The 17,685-nt window shown below is 37.2% G+C and overlaps 1 protein-coding gene across 5 annotated transcripts in view; it reads right to left on the reverse strand.

Moving 5' to 3' along the window:
- Window positions 1-17,685, reverse strand: part of LOC122474956 (spermatid perinuclear RNA binding protein) — an 86,687-nt gene that overhangs the window by 45,991 nt on the left and 23,011 nt on the right. For 4 of the 5 annotated variants that reach the window (XR_006295054.1, XR_006295053.1, XR_006295055.1 and 1 more), the window contains exons 4-10: window positions 17,291-17,456; window positions 13,646-13,790; window positions 5,707-5,798; window positions 5,071-5,166; window positions 3,856-3,967; window positions 3,098-3,195; window positions 2,780-2,891 (exon numbers count right to left, since the gene is read on the reverse strand). Coding sequence is in view for 1 of the 5 variants with exons in the window: in XM_043566381.1 (XP_043422316.1) it covers window positions 2,780-2,891; window positions 3,098-3,195; window positions 3,856-3,967; window positions 5,071-5,166; window positions 5,707-5,798; window positions 13,646-13,790; window positions 17,291-17,456 (821 nt within the window). In the remaining 4 variants the exon portion in view is untranslated. The remainder of the gene's footprint in view (window positions 1-2,779; window positions 2,892-3,097; window positions 3,196-3,855; window positions 3,968-5,070; window positions 5,167-5,706; window positions 5,799-13,645; window positions 13,791-17,290; window positions 17,457-17,685) is intronic. The other variant, XR_006295056.1, reaches the window with a different exon arrangement.

The raw sequence follows: 17,685 nt of genomic DNA on the forward strand, positions 1-17,685 counted from the left end.
ATGCTAGTAAGAAAAGAGAGAATTATTGGAATAACGTCCACTTGTAGGCAAAGGAGATCGGATAAAGTAGACAAGCAGAAAGATTTGTCTTAAGAGTCTGGACAGTCTATCCACAGTCAAGGGAGTTTATCCAAAGTACATGAGTCCTTTGAACAAACAAAGTCATCAGATGAGAGCGAGGTGTTGGAAGAGGAAGTATGAAATGAGAAAAGGTGTAAAACTGTCATCTAGGACAACTGGAGAACTCTAGAACTTACAGGAGGATTGCCAGATACACAAATGGTCTATTTGCAATAGACCTAAAAGGGAAAAATTCAAGGTGACTGTATTTTTCCCCCAATGATGTTCAACAGCCTGGTTCCGGCAGAGTTGGATTTCCCCAGTTAGAACTGTGCCAAGAAGAAAGGATCAAGAAAGTGAAGGCATGTGCTAGGGAGTGATCATAATGATGGGCCACTGAATCTAAGCAGAGAAGGGACAGAACAGAACATCAGGAAGGTGAAGGACTCTGAGAAGGCAACAGAATCAATGTTGAGGCTCAATAACTGGAGCAAGGGTACCAGAGCGATGATAAGAGGCAGTTAGAAAGAAGGATTCTTGAAAATAAGATTATGGAGAGGGTACAGTTATTGAAGACAGGTCTAGGGTATGTCCACAGAATGGATAACTCACGTAGGGTAGAAGACAAAACATTTGTGGGAGAGGAAATCAAGGAATTAAGAAGTCAGAATTTTGGAAAAAATCATCTGAGTGCATCGTGAAATCACCAAGAATTACAAGAATAAAGTGTGAATGCCAATGCCAGGAAGCTAGGTGCTAAAAACATGAAGATATGAGGAAGAAGACCATAAGGGTCTGGAGGCAATGGCCACGGTCCCTTCCTTCTATAGCTAAGGCACAGACAGGTAAGTGACTGCCAGGCTCATGCAGCTAGTAACTGATAGTGCTTGAGTGGAAACACTTGACAGTCTGGTTCTATTTTAAGCTATAAATTGACAGACCAATAGTTGCCAAACTAATGAGAAAGACCTTTAAAGTTAAAAAAGAAAAAAACCCAACAAAGTCACATAACAGTAGATACACTTTTACTATCTAGTGAAAGATAAAAATACAAAACCAAAAGAGCTGCTATGAATTCAGTAATTCAAACAAAATTTTCCATACTAATCACAAAACTCCCTAAGATATTTGAAAATTCTATTCAATCCACAGACAGTGCTTAATGTCACATGGTTATGTGAATCCTTTTCAAAAACTCTTTGCTGCTGTGTGAGCACCCACTGGAAGGTGTCTTTCATTGCACAAATACTGAGCACTGGTTGTTTTGTTTTTTCTTAATGTTTATTTATTTTGAGAGAGAGAGAGAGAGAGAGAGCGCGCACACACGTGAAGGGGTAAGGGGGCAGAGACAGAGAGGCAAGAGAGTCCCAAGCAGGCTCCACACCGTTAGCTCACAGGGCTTGATCTCCTAAACCATGAGATCATGACCTGAGCTGAAATCAATCAAGAGTCAGATGCTTAACTGACTGAGCCACCCAGGTGACCCTTGAGCACTGGTTTTTAAGTTATAGAGTAGGACCTAGAGAACTCCTTACCTCTGAGGGGTTTACAGCATAAGGCAGTGATTCTCAAAGTTTTAGTCTCAGGATCCCCTTATCTAAAAAAAAATTACTGGGCATTCTAAGAGCTTTGTTTTGTGGGTTATAACCTATCAATATTTAGCATATTAGAAATTAAAACAACTTTAATACAAGAGTATACAAAAAACATCCCATTAAACATCAGAGAGATGATGCCATCACATGTCACATGCAGTCCACATGCAGTCTCTGGAAAACTGCACACTATGGGACAAAGAATGGAAAAGACCCCCAAAAAAAAAAAAAAAAAAAAAAAAGCCTTGGTGCTATTATGAAAGAGTTTTGGTTTTGTGGACTCTCCCTGAAAAGTCGTTTAACCCCTGGAATTCTGCTGTCTAAATAAACAGACTGGGCCATTACACTACTTTTGCCCTATAAAAATTATTAGAGTAATATCCATTGTGGGAGATGGGCTGGGTCCCAAGTGAAGAACAACTAGTGGCCAACATCCTACTTTCTAGTATAATAGGAGATGGGGGATGGGGAGGGAACATCTATTGGGGCACCATGAGGTGATAAGTGATTCACATTTGAGTATCTGCTATATAATCCAGGCACTGAGTTGGGCATTTTAATCTGACATCAGACAATCAAGTGGAGGTAATAACACTACAGAGAGAGAGAGATGAACCCGTTGCTCAAGGCTGAAAGCTAGTAAATTAGTGGAGGTTTTAGCTGGAACCTAGGCCATATTAGGTTCAAAACTCTGAGTTCAGACACATTAGGTCAAACGGAATAGTGTACTGAATTTTTCAGTATACTTTTTTCTCCTCCTCTATATCTTTCTCTTTCTTAGTTACACAACACTTCCAAGCATGACAAAGATCGAACTGGTCAGTGACAGTGGTAACATTGCCTCCTAGCTTATGGCTTTTCTTCTTCGACCAGGGGTTCTCAAAGTGTGGTTCCTAAATCTATGCAGTAAAGTGGCTTGGAATCTGGTCGACATAGCTAAGTGAGTTTGTCACTAGTAAGAATAAATGATAGCAAGCTAAGTCACTGATGGGACAAAAGAAAAGAAAGTCAGGAAGAAAAGCAATACATGGCTTGCATTAACAATAACACTCCCTTAGCTCTAACAAGCGATGCATCCCATGAACATCACCACTGCCCACGTCCAACCCCAGTAAAACACTCACCTTCTTTATCAGTAACTGACCAGGAATATTTCTGAAAAGGTTTACTAGATGGAAGGGGGTCCATCTCCAGCACTTTATAAATCTGGCCAAAGGCTGATAGTCTGAGTGCATGCTAAAGAACAAAAGATTATGTTTATTCACATTTTAATGGCCATTCATAAAGCCCTTATGACATTTAAAGACATTCATTAAATGCTATCCTTATGATGGCAAAAGACCCTAGTAACAGACAAGAAATAAGTGTTTAAATAGAACACTTCAGAAAATAAAGTTATGATATCTCTCTAATAGATCACTGTGACATGCCCCATCTTCTACCTGTGCACTGTGGGTAATATCTTCCTTTTGCTGGATGGTCATATAGCTCAAAGCATCTGTTGGGTCTCGCTCACAAGGATCATGAAGACCAGGACCACCTTTGGCAAGGGCAAAAGAAAAGCACAAGAACCATTTAGAACTGAGTTTAGAATTCCATGAACTAACACAAAAGAGAGAAAAGAATGGAAAGAAAAAAAATAGCTGAGGAACTAGGTTAAAAATCTGCTCAATTAAATGGAATAAAAAGGACACTCTCTCATTTTCAATATGTTAACACTCAAATGTCCTTATTTTACTGGAAGTCACTTGCATCTAACGACAAAATTGGGTCTTACTCTGAGAATTTAGAAACAGCATGATGAACCATCCCAGATCTTTAAAGGGATTACATACATAAAATAAGACCAAATTTAATTTTTCCAAATTAAAAACCTGACTGCAAACAGAACGAACTTCATACATTTTAACCAAACATCTACATTTGAAATTCAGCACTCTAGGTAAAGCAAATTCATAGCAGACACAATATCTTATTAGTACCTTTTATGTTAGTACATATAAAACAAAAATTACAGTTATTGAAAGAGAGTTTTATATCATGTTCCCAACATTCAAACATTCTAGTCGCTAACATTCCAAGCAAAATAACACCTACGCATCATTTTCCTGTGCAGAGGACAAATATAGCACATATTTAGAAAAATAAACTAAAATGAAATTTTTCTGATTCTTCTGCCTCCAGAGTTTGAAACCCTTACCAGGAAGTAGTATTCCAGATGCCAAACACTCCATTACTCGTCTCAAGGCCTCCCCAGCGCCCAAAGGTCTATTACAAGTACCTATAGACTTTTCACATATAAGCTCTAGTGGCTAGAAGATATTAAATTACAAATTAGTACATGCACCAAGTGTTAAAAGGATTCCAGTTAAATGTGAGCTGACATTTCTATCTACAATGGAGGCCAAAAAGGTGAAAGTCAACTTAATATTTAGGGCCCAATTAACTCTTCCTGCTTGATTTATCAACTTTTACCCCACCAGAGTTTTTAAATTAATCATTTTTGAGATAACATAGAAGACATTTTGTTACAAAAACTTCATTTTGGGCTACCCTGAAAGGATCACTTAAGAAACTGTGGTCATCTAGTTGATTTAACAAGCTTTATGTATCAGTTAGTAATAGCTAATAACTAATCAATGTTTAAACCCAGCCCACTTATCTCCTACTTAACCTAGGAAGCCATCAAACCACAATAAGACTTCACACAGCCTACCCCAAGTACTACGATTAGAATAAACAAAGGACCAAATCTCCACAGTTAATAAACTAAAAACGCATGTACTATGTCAGAGTAATAATTGCTTGATTAATCTAAAATGATCCATTAGAGCTTTATTTGTTTTATAATGTTCTTCACTGTGGTATTGATTAGGTCAAGCATAATAATTTCTAAATAAAATAAGTTTTTGCACGATACATTATAAACCATGCCTGTAGTTGTAATAACTGTACTGTTTGCCTGACTTTACTCACTAAAACAACCATATTTTTAAATGTCTATACTCAAAGAGAAAGAGGATATGGGAGCCATATACAAGACATATCAGGTAATTTTTATTTTAAATGGAAGTAGCCCTGAAAGAGAAATGTGTCAGTCAAGGAGGCTTTCAGGGGCACTAGGTGAACAGTAATCAACCATCAGCACAGAGTAAAGTGCAAGAAGTCTCTTCTAACAGGCATAGAACCTTCCCGTCAGAAAAAATATCTCAGGCTCTGTAACATGAATATGATGAGGTAGGAGGAGACAGGCTATATGTGTAAAAAAGTATCTGAAAAGATGTACAATTTTTTTCTAGAACAAAAACAAGGCGCATCTAAACTCAGACTGTAGCCGTTTTACAGTAATGTGTAATTTCTACAGGATTTCATCTGACTATAGCTACAGAATTTGGTTTTAACCATAAGTACTTACCCATCCTTTTAATGGTGCCCATGTGGGAACTCTGTTGCACAAATCACGCAGAATGCGGAGGACAATTACACATGATTTTAATCCGTTTGCCCTTGCCTAAAACAAACAAAATGATTCCAATATCCCTGTTGAAATCCAATCTTTATTTTAAGCACATGGGACATGGATAGGTTTTTTAAAGTGAATACTAATTATCCAGTCATTCATCAGTTGTCAAGCAAACCAAAAAATCAAGTTATTAAAAGTAGTAAAATTGTAGTTTAGAAAGGCAGATTTTAAAGAAGAGGAAGCATATTATTAAAATAGCTTTTATAGCCTCCTGGTAATCCCATTCTGGGCAACCATCTATCTTAACTTTCAGCTTTTCTCATCCCTGTTTGTATTTTATAAGCCATCATTTGAAATTCAGAGTACTAAGCCAAAAAAGATTATGTGATAATTAAACATCATTAACTGTAATAGAAGTTGTACTCTGCATTTTACCTAAATTAACTCATTTACTCCTAAAATAACCCTATGAGGTAGAAAGCGCCCCCATTTTATACATTACGTGCACAGAAACCATTAAGTGGCAGGTGTTCCAAATGAAACCTGCACAAGGCTACAATAACAATAAGATAATAACAAAGAGCCAACCTGAAACCATTTGGCATGTCGAAGAGACGCCAAGGCGTCCAGGCATTTCTGCCTGTCCAGTAAGTCCGGAGGATCTTTCATCGCAACCTTTTCTAATAGGAAAACGGGATAAAGAGAGACAGATACAATTTGACCAAGGGGTTCCTGTCAAATTACCAAAAAATAAAAATAAAAAGAAGAGCAGCATCTGAATGAACTAATAAGACTCCCAGAAGATTTCACGATTTGGTTTTGTTGCTTTCTTCTTAAATTACGTGCACGATGATTACATAAGTAAACAGTCATCAGAGCCATTCTGTGCACAAGTACAACAGGAGCACAAGAGCATTCATCCAGTAAACAAATACATGACCACTGCTACATACAATCTGGGATCTTATTAAGCGTATGTATAACATTACAGGGACACAAAATAGGTACATAGCACTTTTGCCTTTGGTGGGGTGCGAACAGCACAAATCTGGGACCAGGAGCAATAACAACTTTCCTTTACAGAAGAGTTGCTGATGAGTTCTTGAGGAAAACTGGGACTCTCTCATGTAATCAATTTGAAATTTACCAAGAATACACTGAGTATAATTTTTTTTAACAACTAAATAAACTCATCCAACACGAAAACCCTTCACAGAAACTCTGCTCCACTGATAAGAACTCTTCAAGCATCACCTTAACTTCTCTCATTACTTTCTTTTCTAAAACAAAATTATTAAAACTATAATAATGGAATACACTGGAATATTTCAGGTTTTATATACCCTTTTTTTAAGGGCAGCAAAGAATTGTATCTAATTACAGTTATCTGACTTGCCTTAACATTTTAAAGTTGGATTAGATGGCCCAGAGCAGCAGAAGTAAGAATTCAAACATGTGATTAATGATAAATATCCATATCTGAGAAGATGTCACAATTCTAAATCCAAATTTGGATCATTAAATATATATTTCCTCTAAGCCACTAGGAAGTGAGTTTTTAAACCATATTTGCTGCAATATTTATAATGCCTACAACATACAAATATTTCCTGAGGAATCATTCTTTGTCTAATCCAATGCAATCAGATGCACTGTTCTCTTGTAAGAACTCTCGCAGATGTAAGAGAGTCCACCCAATGCTTTTTCCTAGAATAATCATAACAGTCACAGAGGCAGTATGTTTGTATGGGCCAAATGATACATTATAAATATTTTTAAATGCAACACAAGATCACTGATACTTTTTGGATTCCTTAGTTATTATAAGATTCTATTAAGGCACTGTACTATATATTCTGACAGACTGCCATTAACTAAAACCAAAAGCATGATGCCCAACAGAAAACAAATCTATGAAAGAATGAACTGTGGCTCTATCAGCTGCAACACTCGAAAGGCTAAAGTGCTACACACTTATTTTCTGACCAGGTGAGCTCTACAGCAGATATTTGCATTGTTTCACATTAACCTCTGCCAACAAAGCCACAACACAGGCTCTCATTCATTGCCCCATTTTACTCACAGAATGGGAAGCCTCAAAAAAACAAAAAACAAACAAAAAAAACAACAACAACCTATTAATGTAATTTATAAACACAGATATATTATGAATATGCAGCCATATACTGTGGGTGTTCACTTCACCAATGATCTAGTTCCTGATTTGCTTAATTCTTTTTAATAACATGAAACATACAATGAACTCATTTTAATGTTTTTAAGTCAAAATGCTTAACTGTAGTCAATACAAGCATCTGTGTAAAGCTCATGTACCAGATAAAACAAACTACTGTAAATGAATGATTAGACTCTCTTAAAAGTTAGACATGACAAAGGTTGACTGACTGCTAAATCATGTAATCTCAAGAAAAGGCATGGACAGTACTTTTATTTTTTTAAGACTTCAATCTTCAAATTAAAAGTGATGCAAGCTAAGTTTTATTCAATCATCTTAGTAGGAGTGTTTGGAAGGTGCGGGGGCGGGGTGGGGGGGGGGGGGGGGAGGGAGGGAGGGTTGCAGCGGGCAATGGAAGACAGGAGTGAGTCAGAGGAAGTTTGCATAGGAAAAGACAAGGCAAACAAAAGCTCTTTTTGACCTTTCTGGAACTTTCATCCAGTGGTTGCAGCTTATAAATAACATCTTATGCTCACTGCAACACATATATTTTAAAAGGGGAACAATGGCAAAAATATTTAGATAAATTCTTTCATCCCCAAGGTCAGATTATAATCACAAACTCTTATAAAAAAATAACAGACATCATCTTGCTACAGACAGTCAACATTTGGAGGCAGTAGATTCTGCTAAAAAGAGATGAAAGGCACAGGCAGTGAACAGAAGGCTTGCACTGGACTCCCTTCACATCACCACCAGAATGACCATGTTTCTTCATGCTCTCATAGTCAAAAAGTCCAAAGATCCAGAATGTTTCAATATTCATGAGGTAGGAAACAGGAGAGGAGATGTAATAACTCATCTCATTTTGTCTTCTTCAAAGCTTATTTTAAAACAGTATAAATTCATATGGCACTGTAGTGTTACTTACAAGCCCCGCTTGCCTATTTGCTTTCTAGAAAGATAACATAGTTTTATATTTTTTTATTCATTAAGAAAAATAACATGGCTATCACAGACTTGCTGCAGGAAAAACAATGCTACTTCTCGTAGCAGAACCTGAAGCTTAACATTTCTGTATGAACTTTAACACGGGTGTTTCAATTTTGTGAAGAAAAACTTTTCTGATAAAAAGACATTTGGAGTCTTTAAATTACAAACAATGGTATGGTGAGCCATTTCATTTTCCTACAGTGACCAGTAGAACAGATGAGAAACAGCAGATGGGATGGGCTTGGCGAGTGACAAAAATGCCAAAAGCAAAGGCAAACAGCTTTTCCAGTAAACTGGCAGAGGGCATGAAAGTACATAAAACATTCTGAACAATGGAAGCACTGGAAGACAAGTCTACTATGCCTAACTTTGCTTATTTGGTTAGAGGTTAGATCAGTGACCAGAAACACACCACACTGCAGGAAATGTTGGTCAGTTTCTCTCAATCCCTTTCCATGCAAGCAAACCCTCTGTCTCTTAACAAAACACTAGCCTGTTTTGGGGTGGGGTGGGGAAAAGCCAGAACAGGACTGTGTTAAATGAAAGTTACAGGTGTGGAACCTGGGCTCTTCTAAGGTAAAATAATTGTGCTGGATTATCATAAAGGCCTCCTTGACAATCTGGATGTAGCTGGGCTACTGAGTTCACGCCGACAGAATTTTCTAGTTAGCCTGAAGATATCCTGGCAGCCCCCTCTCTCAATTCTTGAGGCTTTGTGAGAGCAGATATTAGGCACCAAACCATTGTCCATGCAAAACATCTGGCCACAATAATGCAGACAGTCAAATGAGGCACTAAGCACTGTTCTCCTAATTTATGGCAGAAGTATCACTTGGTAACTTTTCAATGCCTCAGTAGGCAGCCGGCCACTAGAAAGATAATGGCTAAAGATCTGCCCTGGATAGTGTGGGGTCTAGCAGCTGTGGAAGGCAGGAAAATAAAGCCTACTGCATCGTTATAATCCCAGTTGTGATCTCTGGACTGTGAGAATCTACTGCTTTCCACTTAGCAGGGCTCATGCTAGTGAGATGTGTCAGAAGTTATGTGAAAGGGACTCTGGGGCAACTTCTCTGTGAACCCCTAAATACTGAGGACAGAGGTTCACCTTAGCCTTAGCCACAAGAGTCGCTGTAGGCTCCCTATCCACCTGGTTTCACACTGCATTGTAAATATAATAAATAGCTGACTGACTACCCTCACAGCAAATATACTTCTTAAAATCACAAGCACTAAAAGAAGCCGAGACTGTATAAGGCTGAGCATAACTAAATCAGCTAAGAGGCTCCTACACTCATTCTAAAGAGTAATGTGAGCAGAGGGTACACTGGACTCCAAGTGGGAGGAGCTGGGAGAAATGGGAGACTTTCTTCATTTATCAAACAGGGCAATTATTTACCTCATAGGGCTGCTGTGAAGGTTAAATTATATATGAGAAAGGCTTCTAACACAGGAAGTTATAAAATACTTTAACACAGCTAAATCTTCAATATATACTGCTTGAATATCAAGATGCCCATTGTTAATGCTTCTTACACACCAGACAGTCCTATTTAATCTGGCAATGTGCTCACTATAAAAATGCATTTAACAGATTTGGGTGGCCACCTACTATGTATTAGGTACCACTGCAGGCACTAGGGATAAAGGACACGGGTAAGGAAAAACATACCTACCCTTGACGAGTCATAACCTTTATAACAAATCAGCTCATGATTAGCACTGATTAGCACTGCAGCAAATACAGAATACCGATTCTAATACTACACTTCAGTGGATGGTTAAGAGTCTACCTGTGTTTGGGTTCAGTTCCTCAGAGCTATCAAGTACATGCCATTCTCACTGTGAACTCAAGGCAGTTTGAGTGAGTGAGTTTGCACTGGGAATCTTTTTAGGAAGCTAAGTGTAACTACCACTATTTATTGAGCAAATACTTTGTGCTGGGTATTGTATAGCTCACATTACATAAATTCTCTCATTTGACCTCAAACTACTTTCTCAAGTATTTATTAGCCGCAATTTAAAATGAAGAAACCTGTCCGAGATCACACAGTAAGAATACCTAATGGAATTAACGGGCGCCTGGGTGGCTCAGTCTGTTAAGTGTCTGACTCTTGATTTTGGCTCAGGTCATGATCTCACGCTTTGTGGGTTCAAGCCCTAAGTGAGGCTTTGCACTGACAGCACACAGAGCCTGCTTGGGATTCTCTGTCTGCTTCTCCCCAACTGCACGTGTGCTTTCTCTCTCTCTCAAAATAAATAAATAAACTTAATAAAAATATATTTTCTTAATTTTTTTCATGTTTATTTATTTTTGAGAGACAAAGCATGAGTGGGGGAGGGGCACAGAGAGAAAGAGACACAGAATCTGAAGCAGGCTCCAGCCTCCGAGCTGTCAGTACAGAGCCCAACATGGGGCTTGAACCCACAACCCATGACATCATGACCTGAGCCAAAGTCTGACACCCAACCGACTTGAGCCACCCAGGCGCCCTTACACTTAATTTAAAAAAAAAAAAAAAGAGTACCTAATGGAGTTAAGAATTGAACACCTGACTGCCAGGCACAAAGGTCTGTGCTTTTTCTCCAATGCCTTCTTTAGCAGGAAGCACATGGTAATGGGGAATGGTTATTCTACAGGGCCTTCAAGTAAAGGGTCAGAGTATGGCAAGAAGACTGACAGCACAGGAGGAATCTTACCTGTGAAACAGTAAACAATACCAAAAAGATTCACTCCGCAGTCTGGCCACTGAAAACGTAAACAGTGATCTGAGTGAATAGTTAGACCCACTTCTGCAGAGACAACCCTGAGGAGCTAGGTGTGATGTTTTCACCTGCCCCAGTCCTCTGCTTCTCCCTGCTTGCAACCATGCTTTTTTCCTTTAAGATTTTACCCAAATATGTAGCAAGTGAAGAGAGGGAAGAGAATGATGTGAGTGTATATGTATTGTGAATAGTTGGTTTGTTTTGTGGGGAGGGGAGATGTTGAGATTCTATAGGAAAATGTCTCCTCAAATAAAGTTACATCACATATTGTTCTAAACTTTGAGAAAAAAACTGAGTGGACATTTTGAAAAGGGGTATATCTCTCAGTCTTAGAAATTTCTGGAACCCAAATGAATCCTGTACCTTTACCCCATGCAGCTGAAAAGAACTGCATCAAGGCAGGAGGAGTTGTCTGGTGTGAGGAAACAAGTCCTATAGAATCGTACAGCCCAGGTCTCAAATGCTCAGTCATGCTGGACCCTCAAAGTTGCTCAGGAATACCCGAAACTGCAGCGCAGATCAAAAGGAATCTTGAAAAAGCCCAGGTTAGACAAAATGTGCAAATTATAAGAGATAACAGTGAGTCAACATAGCTGGGAGGTTAAGGACAATATTTGCAAAGCAAATCTTTCTTCCATTCAAAACGAGAGGAAGTAATGTGTTTTACACATTACCTCCAGGCAGATTCTTTCACCTTATCTGATCCCACACAATAATGTTAACATCAACTGATGAGATTCAGCTCATAAGGGTATTGGGATCCCTTAGTAACCCAAACACCCTGAACAGAGACTATGACTCTCCCACTTCACTACAAATTCCATTCTACAATAACTAGTCTTCTAGTAAGGGTTGTGTACACTAAGAATTTGTTTCCAGCTTCTGTGAACAGAAATTAAAGTTATAAAGGTAACAGACTAAGCTTAAGGGTATCACAGAAAACTATGACATAATCTCACATAAGTACACAAAACCATGAGGAAAAAAAGAAAGCCTTATGTTCTCTTAACATTTTCAAAGAAATAACAAAAGAGATACCTACAGCTACAAGCAGATGTATAATTAATCTAGTCTTTGGCGATTTCAGTCTTTTTCTCACCTCTCTATACTATCTCTATTGTTAATAATACCTATAATTATAACTATTCTTAGAAGTGGTTGGCTTTACACTAGAGGGTCAAGTAGAACACAGCTTACCAGAAATAACAGAATTATCTTGACACTTCAGAAATCATTTTATAGTTCTACAGTTAATGGTGAACTGTAAAGCTGTTAAAGAAATTAAGCTGCTTAAGATTGGTTCTTCAGAGGTATGACAGATACTATATACAGCAAAAAAAAAAAAAAGAAAAAGAAAGAAAGAAAGAAAAAGTACTGGCATAAACCCAATTACAGATTGGATGCACTTTAATTTTGAAATATGACTCATTATGTGTCTAGTTTATATCTGTGGGGTATGGTACAGCTGATTTTAGTTACCCCAAAAAACTTTTTTAAAAAAGAGTCTATCACTTTTACTTTAAGAGATCTTATGAGTCATGTCTGCCTAAACTCTCAATTCTAACATCACTAATGTGTCTTTTACTACACCTTTATTATCATCAACTTGACATAAATAAGGAAACTGACCAATATTTCTTACTGCACTGGTATTTCAGGGAGGGGACCTGCTGAATGTCTAGTGATGAAGAAACAGCAACAGGGAGTCCCCACTGGCCCAGAAAGGCCACACTGCCTCTAAACTGTCATGACAGAGAGGGGCCAGTTGGTCAAAGGTCTGACATAGGACAAATATCACATGGCAAGTGTTCCTAGGGATAGGACTGAGAGGCAGAAACAAGCTAACTTGACAGGATAAAAACATCAGAAAAAGAAGCCCATTATTCCTTCTCAAAACTGAATAGACTTCTCACTCTACTTTTATGAGGACAACACTGCCATCCATACAAGAATGCTTTTTAACTTCAGAAGAAAATTAATTTAAGGCGTAATTCCCACATATGTCATATATAGAATGCTAACAGGATGACAAACTTCCTAGAAAAAAATGTACTAAAGATTAATTTTTAGAAAACAATGCCCCAATTTATATCTCTTACATTATAAAACATATTTACACATGGACAATTAGGTAAAGCATAAATCTTACAAGATTATAATAGTTACTGGAAGTCAAAAGCAATGTGCAAATGAGTCATTTGAAACAAGTGAGTAAATTCGAAAGCAGTATTTTTCTGGACATTTAATCCTAAAATCAAACTACAAATCCTAATAGCCAAACTACATAGAATAGATGGGCTGATACCAATCACAATGCAATAGTAGACAAAGTGAAACAAAATACTAAAGTAGTATAAAAACAAAAGCAGAGTTAAGACCAACATGATAATCAACAGATTTTTTGAATTAACGTATATCTCAAATGTATACATTTTTGCAAAATATGGCGATTATGCAGAAATAAAGCTTTTTAAACTACTAGGAGAGGTATAAAACAAATGAAGATAGTTACTTCTGAAATCCATAAAGCACACTTAACATAGCATTCAAGAGAGGTCTTACATGAACAAAACAAATATATATATACATGTGTACCTCCATCCTTCTTCTCCAATTCGTCCCTAATTAGCGGGGAAGTAAGTATCACCTTCAAAGTTAGCGTGGGCTCTTTTGTATTCCGAATTATAATAGAAGCCTCATCTACACATTGTTCCACTTCATATTTCTCTTCTGTGAGTTTCTGAAAGTCACCAAGATTTCAAAAACACCCAATTAGATTAAGATCTCAAAAAATGAATGACTCTTAGTTTTCAAATGTTATTAACTATCAGTATTACTGTGCTGGAGTAAAGTCTTTAATAGCTCTTTAGTTTAGGAAGAACATTTCTCCCTCCTCCCAACTTACCAACAAATCTTCTTTCTCCACCCCTCAAAAAGCAATCACAATGTCAACCATCTTTGCAATTATTAAACAATCTTTAAAACCATTCTTTCTAATATTTGAAAGTAAAATACCAACAGCATCATTATGTGATAACAGGTATACTGTTACTCTTGAAATTCTTACAGAGAACAACTGTACAATAATAAATTGCTGAGAATGCTCTCTAAGCCACATCCCTTTTTGACAGGACCATCTCAAAAGAACTCCTACTTGCTAAGGACATACAAATATAAAATTAATTGACTTTTATATAAGATTACAGAGATTTTTAAAGAGAACTAAGTAAGAAAGAATGAAAAAGGATCTCTACATTGGCACTTACCAGGGAAAAAATCAGTATAAACAAGTAACTTCTTTTCCCAAAGAACAGGTAGGTCTCAGAGATCACTCCAGTGAGACCTATCATTATGGGACAAGTTACCTGACATCCATAGGAAAACACACTGCTTCATCTAACATATAATTACATGCATGTAATTCAAGGGCCTCCCGCAAAATAATCAACATTTAGAATCACATATTAAATTACACTTAACATTATACATTAAACATATAGTTTAATAATTTATACAAGGTCTTTCTTGGTGGTGAAATTTATATCTATTACCTGACATAAATAGCTGAACGGAAACACTACTAGGTTTCTCCTCATTAGTGTGCACTAAAAGAACTCAAACCCATTTTCATAAAAATAGCATTCTGCCATTAAACATTTATATCAAAAAAGGTAGCAAATAGAAAATTCACTATCCTAATTTTGAATAGAGGAAACCAAGGAAGGGAAAGACCACACAGTAACTGGAAAAACCAGAACTAGATTATAGAGAAAAAGCAGAAAACTGCTCACATTGCCACTATAATAACAATGATGTGGAGCAGAGAATTAGTCAAACTAATTTTCACCTATGCATGCGGATCACCATGGTGTAAGTTTTGGGTTCAAGGAAGTTCTAAAATCGACCTAGAAAAGAGTATATAGGGAAAAGGTATGGTACAACTTTAATTAATTAAGGTAGTTAGATTACTGAAAGTTTTCCTATGGTAAGTGCTAAGGAAAAAGATTTTTTAATTCATAAGAAAATAAGATCATTATCATATCAGAAACTGATTTTCCAAACAAACACCAAGAAAACAATAGGGAGGTAGAGAGTAAAGGCAGAAATCACACTTAAAATGACTTTCTGAAATATTAACCATAATAGTAATAATATGTGTGTTTGTGTGTATGTATATTGGCAAATATGTGTACATGTATACAGTTTAATCTGAGATGGGGGTACAATTATGTCCCCATTTCACTTGGATACCTTTACCCAAATACCTATAGTAATGGACCTAACCATCACACAAAGCAGTTGGTTTCAAGGGCTGGATAATACTATTGGCTATGTTAAAGTGAAATACCTCTCTTATAATGTCTACCACTGGTCTTAAGAGTTCAGGCCTCTTTTACCTTCTCTAAGAAGCCCTTCAAAGATCAAAAGGTATCTGTCTTTTTTCTTTTTGTCTTCTCTAGCCTAAAAAGCCCCGGTCTCTTCAAATTTAAAATGGTTTACAGAGACTGCACTCTCTCCTGGGTCATTCCCTTGAACACTTACTTGAGAGCTCAACAAAAACATGTTAAAACTGTGGTGCCCAGAAATAAAGACCCTCGCCGAGGAGAGAAAAAATGCAGAGTTTACACAATTGTGATCTGCACAGAGAAAGCTCTATTACTGCAGACTAAAATTTGACCCAATCTCTCTCATATCAATACTGGAGACATGTGATAGATTTTCAGAATAAGAACTTTGGTTTGTTATAGTCCTGGTTCCTAACCCCTTTTCCACCCTGGCACAGCTGAGGAATAGGACCACTCTCGTAAGAAACAGGACTCACTGCAGGAGCAGAAGTGGAGGTGGGATGGTTGAAAGCCTCCATGTCCCACCCTGGGACTACTATTTTTACCCTAGATTTGATTTAAGAGTAACAGTGTTCACCATAACAAAAGCAGGAATACAGATTAAATTTTAAAACATAAAATACAGAAATGAGGAATTTTATTAACATGCTAGTAATAAAAAGTATAATTAGCCAGAAATTCGTTATTGAGCTGTTTCTTCAAAGCCCTATTGTACTCCACGTCGCTCACCACTCTCCCTTCCCAAATGATAACAAACGGACTTAAAATATTTTTTATAATAAATTTAACCCTTTGAAAGACCAAAAACATTTCTTCATGAGAAATGAAAATGGAAAAGCCAAATATATGCTCAGTAACCTAGAAAACCTTAAGATCTAAGGCAAAATGAAACAACAGTGCTCCAAAAATTAATATAGGTAAACATGTCAATAAGTAACACAAATTTGAGTGCCAAGAACAGTAGATAAAAAAGTCAGGAAGGTGGCTTTGAAGATCAACTGGTAAATATGAAAGAAAATTATCCAGTAACAAAGCAAGTAAAAACAAATTTAGAATTCATATTACTTGGGGGAAAAAAAAGAGCCTGCTTACAAAAGAAACCGACTAAAGAAAAGAGAGCATTCAACTCAAAGGACTTTGGGGGACTCTGTGGGCTGTTATCTATTTATGTGACATGAATATAAGGACTATCAATATGAAATCATCAAAAAGCTACAATCTAATTATACCACTGACAACACATCTATAACTGAAAGGTGATCACGGTTCCTCAAACAGTGATGCAGCTGGCCTTGGAGCAGACTGGCAGAGCAGGTCCTAGGGTGGCCACAGCCCCAGACCAACCTGTTGTCTTCAGCCCTGAGGAGCCTTCTGACTTCACAACAGCATTCGCCAAAAAGGCATGCCAACATCAAAATTTTCTAAAAGCATCCAACTGGAAAAAGGTTTGGAACAAGGAATTAACAGGGACTTTTCCATTAACAGAATGAATGAATGGGTGACTATTAAATTAACTGAGTTTTCAATTTGAAAAGTTATCACCTACAAAAGTCTCTAGTTGTCTAGGCTCTTTTTGATCTTTTCTGCATTATACCACCCCTTCCAAGAGGTTTACAATGCTGAGAGACCTAGTCTGAAAAACATGAAGCCTGTGAGCAAGGCACACCTGAAAACTGAAGGGCCATCTTAATCCGATAAATATATCCTGAGTGCTAACCAGCAGAAGTTTGTTTTAAATGTGATGGATGAGTCACTGACCCAGAGTAGCAGCATTCCTTTTGTCTGTACCCTACCCTTTACTATTACCAATTTCTTATCATTGATTTCATCAAGGTCACTACCTGTTTTCACCTTTTTACAAATTCTCCTAGAGGTGCAATTAAACTGTACTCACCTGTATCTGAATAGGAAGATTATCTTTGACTGTATTTAACAGGGTCTCTGTGGGTTTGTCTTTGCACATTAAAACCAGCTCCAAGTCCATATCATCTTTAATCAGCAAGCCTTTTGCAACCAGGCCAATCCTCATTACACCACACAATGTCCGACCACCTTGATCCCTAAAAATAAAAGTCTAAATGATTACTTTTACAACCTATTTCTCAAACTATCACTTAATCATCACTTGGCTTCCTGGATATTCATATGATCAAAAATTAAGTCTCGGATTTAAGACTAATAAAGTATCTATCTTCCCTAAGGAATCAATAGGGAGCATATTTCACACTACAGATCTTTTAATTCTTTATTACATCTATACTGCTTATTAGCAAAGTCCCTAAATAACAT

Source organism: Prionailurus bengalensis, chromosome D4, assembly GCF_016509475.1.
Source record: "Prionailurus bengalensis isolate Pbe53 chromosome D4, Fcat_Pben_1.1_paternal_pri, whole genome shotgun sequence".
Lineage (NCBI taxonomy): Eukaryota > Metazoa > Chordata > Mammalia > Carnivora > Felidae > Prionailurus > Prionailurus bengalensis.